Source organism: Spinacia oleracea, chromosome 2, assembly GCF_020520425.1.
Source record: "Spinacia oleracea cultivar Varoflay chromosome 2, BTI_SOV_V1, whole genome shotgun sequence".
Taxonomy (NCBI): Eukaryota; Viridiplantae; Streptophyta; class Magnoliopsida; order Caryophyllales; family Amaranthaceae; genus Spinacia; species Spinacia oleracea.
Window position 1 is genome coordinate 92467323 of NC_079488.1, and position 5888 is coordinate 92473210.

The following is a 5888-nucleotide window of genomic DNA, read 5'->3' on the forward strand; positions in this document are numbered from 1 at the left end:
AAAATTGATCAACTTACCAATATTTCTCAATTATATTACAGCGATCAAGTATATTTGTGGATCGATCTCAAATACAATTTCAATTTCAATTTCGTAAGTTTGTTTGGAAATAATGTCTGACGGCGAGGAAAAGAAGCACCACCACATCTTCCACCGTCACAAGGAGGAAGAGAAGCCAAAGAGCCCCGAAGAGGAGTTGAAGCATCACAAGGTCCTTAGCCACATTAGCAAGGCTACCGCTGTTGCTGCTGGTGCATATGCCTTGGTACGTACAGACATTATAATCTAACAAGATTCAACATAACTATATACTTTATTTTTATTTTTTATAATGTTATATTATGGTGATTATTAATATTAATATACTACGTGTCGCGTCGTGTTGTATACGTATAGCACGAGAAGCATCAGTCGAAGAAGGACCCAGAGAATGCAAGCCGGCACAAGAAAGGAGAGGCAATCGCGGCCACGGTTGCAGTGGGAGCTGGTGGACTTGCATTCCATGAGCATCACAAGAAGAAGGAAGCTAAAGAAAGACTCAAAGAGGAGAGTAGCCATCATTAAACTATAATTAACCCGTATATATCATATGTGCATGCATGTTTCATTTGAGTTCTAATAATAATTAAGTCCGTAATTTCACTTTGTTATCTCACTTACATTTGTTTTTTATGTTAAGGATTCATCAATATTTATATTCTTATCGTTGTATTTGTACCGAAGAAATATTTTTAATACAAATGTTCGACTTATTTCAATCCTAATTTTGTTTTAAAGGAGATTAATGTTTTTTACACTAATGTTTCTTGACCGCGCATGTACTGAATGTTTTGAAGGATCAAAAAATTTATTTAAGGATTGCAAAATTCATGAGAGTCTTCTTAGCAAGTTCAAAAGAAGTTCCACCTTAACATCATATGGCAATAAGGAGAGTAGATATGTAGCCTTATTAAGTGATTAACTCTCCCTTCTTTTATCAACGTGAAACTTTCACACATGATATTTCATGGGGAAAATCTTAACACTTTCCCTCACGTGCAGAGGCGGATCTATGTGGCACATTGGGTAGACAACTGTCTACTCCCTTTAAAATGAATAGAGATGAAAATCTACTAAAATTTAATCTCTCAGGATATTTGATTTATATTAGACTTCTAGTTATACCAGTGTTTCTAATTCTATTAGGACTTATATTATAATCTCTATATATTTGATCAATGGAATACACTTCAATTCAAAAAGTTTATCACAATCTAACATGGTATCAGACCAAAGTTCCACATAATAATACTTCGTACTCCGTAGTTTTTTATTTTCTCTTTTGTTTCCTTGGACATGTGTGCTCACCACCTAAGTTGCACGGAAACGTGAAACGGAAACGGATACGGGAAAACGGGGAAACGACAATTTTCAAAAATATAAGAAACGGGGAAACGACAATTTAAATAATTCGTAATAAAAATGCATAAATAAAAGGAATTTAAATAGAAAATATGGTCAGACAATGGAATAATTACATTAGATACTTAATAGTCTCCAAATAATTACATTAGATACTTAATAGTCTTCAAAAGCTAGTAGTCTCAAAATCACAGCAGCATAACATAACATTTTCGATCTACTAGACTACTACTAATATCAATCTAACAGCAAAAGTTACATTAGATACTTAGTAAGTTAGTATTTTTAAAAGGTTGGTATTTTCAAAAGGTTAGTAGTCTCAAAAAGCCAATAGACATTATATCATTTGAGAAAAACAAAGACTTAACTTTTGATTGTTCCTAGTAATTTCATTTGAGCAGAAGTAGGCTTCAAGTTCTGGTTCGTCAAGAGAAATCTCAGCAAACTCTAGGGATCCTCCCTCTTCCATGTTATCAAATTGATAACCACCTACATCCCACATTTTTGTTTTCTCATCTTTGTACTCATCTGTTTTTCTTGATAAAAGGCGGAGATTGTTGTGAACACGAACCAACTCTTCAGCTCGTTGTGGAGTCAACCTATTTCTCCTTAGTGAATGGATAAAATTATATATGCTCCAATTGCGTTGACAGCATGATGAAAAAGTAGGTTGTCCAAGAACTCTTAAAGCCAATGCTTGTAGCATCGGAGTGGCTGCACCAAAGCTAGCCCACCACATTAAAGGATCCATGTTGCTTCTGCAATAGAAGTTTTCTCCACCTGTGTATGCTCCAGACTTGTAAGAAAATGTTGATTCCTGGGTTTTGATGATGACAAGCTTACACTATGCTAACAATGGTTTGTCTAAGGAATGTCAGGAACAGGTCACCATAAGTCTACAATGCTCGTAGTAAGAACAATACATGAAGAAGCAAGCTGAGAAGCTATGAAGAGTACAAGTCCAAAGCGTATGGAAAGATTAAATCATGGGCCAAGAAGTGTGAAGCCCAACAAGTCTTATAAGTCTAGAAAGGTATAAGATCAGTGTATTCAAATACAGCTTAGTATGGGAACAGAATATTTCATGGAGTCCAGGACATATCTTGAAATTAAAGTAAATCAGTTTTATTTTACAAAAGATAAATATCGAAGTTTAAAACTGAATTTGCTATCCTACTTGAGGTTATACTCTTAAAGATTTTGAGTTGATTTGCAACTCTTAAATCCGTAAAAATAGTTTTTATCCAAACGCGTTTTTAAGAGTTATTTGCGAAAATCTATTTTAAAAAAGAGTCCTAACTAGTGTTGAATTAAAATCTAGGGTAAAAGCTTGGATTCTTATAAATAGACCTCAAGATCTTCACGAAAGTTTTTATCAGACTTTTTACTATTAAACCGGAAGCTTTCAGGTATCACCCTTAAAGTTTTAATCTTTAAAGCGTATGTTCCTGTTCCCATATAGAGCAGTATTTGTTACTTGGTTTTATATCTTGTGTTAGTATTAGTTCAATATCTATTCGTTTCCTTTATTGTGTTGAGTTATTGTATGATAAGCCTGAGTCAGGCTTACTTGAGGAAGAGAGAAGATCTCACGAGAGATCTGAGAGGTGAAGCAGTTGAGGGACTGTTTCCACAAGGGAAGGAACAAAGAGGGTTGTTCCTAGTCATCTGTAATCAGAGGCGATTAACAGATTGTGGCCCGAGTAGATTAGGCTTGTAAAGAAACTGAGTTGTTTTGCCTAATTAGTGAATGTGTTTAAGTCCCCAAAGGGGCCGTGGTTTTTTCCTCTCTATTGGGCCTAGAGAGTTTTCCACGCTAAATCTTGCTTGCATATTTTACTGTTTCTGTTCCTAGTAGTTTAATTTTTGTAAAACCGTAAAATATCAATTCACCCCCCCTCTTGAGGAACTCTGTGAAACTAACAGCAAACATCCCATATTCTTCCATAGCACGTTGAAAATCTTCACGATCAAGAAAAAGCTTTATGAAACACTTATTTCTTCCTTAAGATATTTCTGTATCTCTATGAGGAGACACTCTGGTGGGATCCTCATGAAGCCATGCATCACTGTAAAACCTAGGGTTCAATGAGTGAGCTAAGCAATGAAGAGGGGTGTTGCTTTTCGCCCAATGTGCAACAAGAATTTTATAAACTACTTCATAAAAGCTAGATGACTCGTCATGTTGCAAGCCCTCATGAGAAAATCACAAGCTTTACCTTTTCAATCATAGTATCCCAAATCTCATATACTAAATGTAGAGTTGTCTTGTCAGTATCACAAAGCCTAATCATGTCATACATGGGTCCAGTGAAGGCAAGAATGTAATCCACTTTGTCCCACCACTCATCACTTGTCACTTTTTCTTTCACATATCTGGCCTTGGCTTGATCATCCTCCCTATAAGTCTCCCATTCTTCACTTACAACCATTGTTTCAAGAGAGCGCCGAAGAAGCTTAAATCTTCTAAGCATAACAACCACTGAAGCAAAGCGAGTTTCAGCAATTGCAAGCAACTTCAAAGAGCAAAATTTGTTGAACATGGCCAATCCCATGTTGTGAGTCATAATAAAGTTTTTCACTTGAACTGCATCATCATGAACTTTAGTGATCCAGTGACATTCATCATATGTTTTTTGATTATCCAAATTTCTAGCAGCACAAATGTTTTTTAAAGCAAGGTTTAGAGTGTGAACAACACAAGGAGTCCAGTAGATCCATGGATAACTGCTTTCAATGATTTCTCCAGCAACTTTACAATTCGCAGCATTATCTGTTATTACTTGAACAACATTCATAGGACCAACTTCATCAATTACCTTTCTCAATAGATCAGCAATAAAATAGTTGTCCTTATATTCACCAAAACAATTCACTGCTTTAATAAATATGGGACCACTTCCGGAAGTAGCCATGAAATTAATTAAGGGCATTCTTTGTGGATCACTCCAACCACCAGACACAATAGTCACCCCTTTCTCCCTCCATGTAGCTTTGATGGGTTGTAAGAGTATCTTTATATTATCTACCTCTTGCTGAAGTAAAACAGTTCTCAGCCTATTGTAGCTTGGAGGAACATAACCAGTCAGATTGTGATTAGCAGCATATTTGAAAGAACTTAAGTAGTGCGGGTTTCTTGCTAAGTTGAAAGGCAACCCGCCAGTAAAAAACATTCTAGAAATCTCTGCATCTAAAATGCTTCTTTCAGAAACATTATACAAACTAGAAATTGGATTCTCCTTCCTTTTCTTTAATGAAGGGTCAGTACTCTCAGTTGGTAAGGGAACCTTGTTAAGTTCTTTTCTTCCTTTCCTTTTTTCAGCTTCTTCATCTAACATCTTCAACTCTCGCATGAGAACTACACCAACATCCTGACATGGTCCAACTCCTTTTCCCTTAATTTCAAGCAAATGAGCCTTAACTCTGGTGTATGTTCCTTGATAAGTAGAACCACAAACAAGACAAAGAACCTGTGTGCTTCCACCTCCCTTCCCGGTCTTTTCAACTTTAGTGGCATATTTCAAAAGGGGGCTACTTTCATCAACCTTTGTCGTTGTCGGTTCCAGTTCCGGTTCCATAGTAGCAATTGCCACAAAATTAACCCCACGATCAAGGAGTAATAATCTGAACATGGTTGGCATCAAAATAAATTAAATAATCAATCAACCAAATATGTAGATCATTAGACACAAAGCAGTTAATATTATTATAGAATGAGCAGATTTTACAAAGGTGAATTTCGGTTGGGCATTTTATCGAACACTTGGAGTGCAAGCTCATAACACCTAGAATTCAAACATTTGACAATTAAACCATTGACACAAATCTCTTAAATTCTTACTATTAGCTACTGTCCATACAATTACACAACAATATCAAATAATCAAATATTCAAATGGAATAAATTAAACTCAATTGTGACTCAAATTAACACATTTAGTGACTCAATTTCGTATACAATTAGTGACTCAAATCCGCATCCTTGGCCAAACCAACAACAATGGGCCATGGCACCCTTACAATGTGCAGTATAGGCTTGGTCTGCCCAACTCCTTTCTTGGGCCAGGCCCAGCAGCGCCGCGCCAGGTTTATTGGGCTCAGCAGCAGCAATTTCCATCACAATAGCAAGACTACCTCACGGAGCCCATAACTCCAATCGAATTGGGGAATTCTTTTGCAACAATGACCTTGCCTCAAGACCAATCATGGTACATGGATTCAGGTGTGTAGACGCCTACATTTGTCCCTAAGCCCGACACGGTGTGTTCGATGATGAAACCAAACACCGCTTGACTAAGCTTTCCTAAGCATGCAATGAAAGATACGTTACTGACTGATAATCCCGTAAACCACATTTTCATTTTTAGAAACTGCTATTTATAGCAACTACCATGCTTAAAACACTGCTTAAAATAGTAACCATGTAAGATAAAATACATAAGTGTTTGAATCGCCTTACGATTCATCATTAGGTAAGGACTAAGAGT

General features: G+C 36.4%; 2 protein-coding genes across 2 annotated transcripts; one reads left to right on the forward strand and one right to left on the reverse strand.

Annotated features, from left to right (window-relative positions):
* On the forward strand, nt 1–764 carry LOC110790074 (abscisic stress-ripening protein 1). Its single transcript, XM_021994808.2, has 2 exons — nt 1–265; nt 397–764. Exons 1-2 carry the CDS (start codon nt 113–115, stop codon nt 562–564), a joined length of 321 nt encoding a protein of 106 aa, XP_021850500.1. The 5' UTR covers nt 1–112; the 3' UTR covers nt 565–764.
* A 974-nt stretch (nt 765–1738) lies between these two features.
* LOC110790080 (uncharacterized) lies at nt 1739–5033 on the reverse strand. The gene is made up of 2 exons (XM_056836196.1): nt 3621–5033; nt 1739–2218 (listed from the first exon to the last, which is right to left on the reverse strand). The coding sequence occupies exons 1-2, from the start codon at nt 5031–5033 to the stop codon at nt 1739–1741; spliced, it is 1893 nt and encodes a 630-aa protein (XP_056692174.1).
* Between the last annotated feature and the right edge of the window lie 855 nt (nt 5034–5888).

What these genes read in the sequence shown, in the direction of transcription:
- LOC110790074 (XM_021994808.2), top strand. Translation starts at nt 113, where the DNA reads ATGTCTGACGGCGAGGAAAAGAAGCACCACCACATCTTCCACCGTCAC. An exon ending in CTGCTGGTGCATATGCCTTG is followed by an intron (nt 266 to 396) that starts GTACGTACAGAC and finishes GTATACGTATAG; the next exon opens with CACGAGAAGCATCAGTCGAA.
- LOC110790080 (XM_056836196.1), bottom strand. Translation starts at nt 5,033, where the DNA reads ATGTTCAGATTATTACTCCTTGATCGTGGGGTTAATTTTGTGGCAATT. An exon ending in GGGATACTATGATTGAAAAG is followed by an intron (nt 2,219 to 3,620) that starts GTAAAGCTTGTG and finishes ATCAAAACCCAG; the next exon opens with GAATCAACATTTTCTTACAA.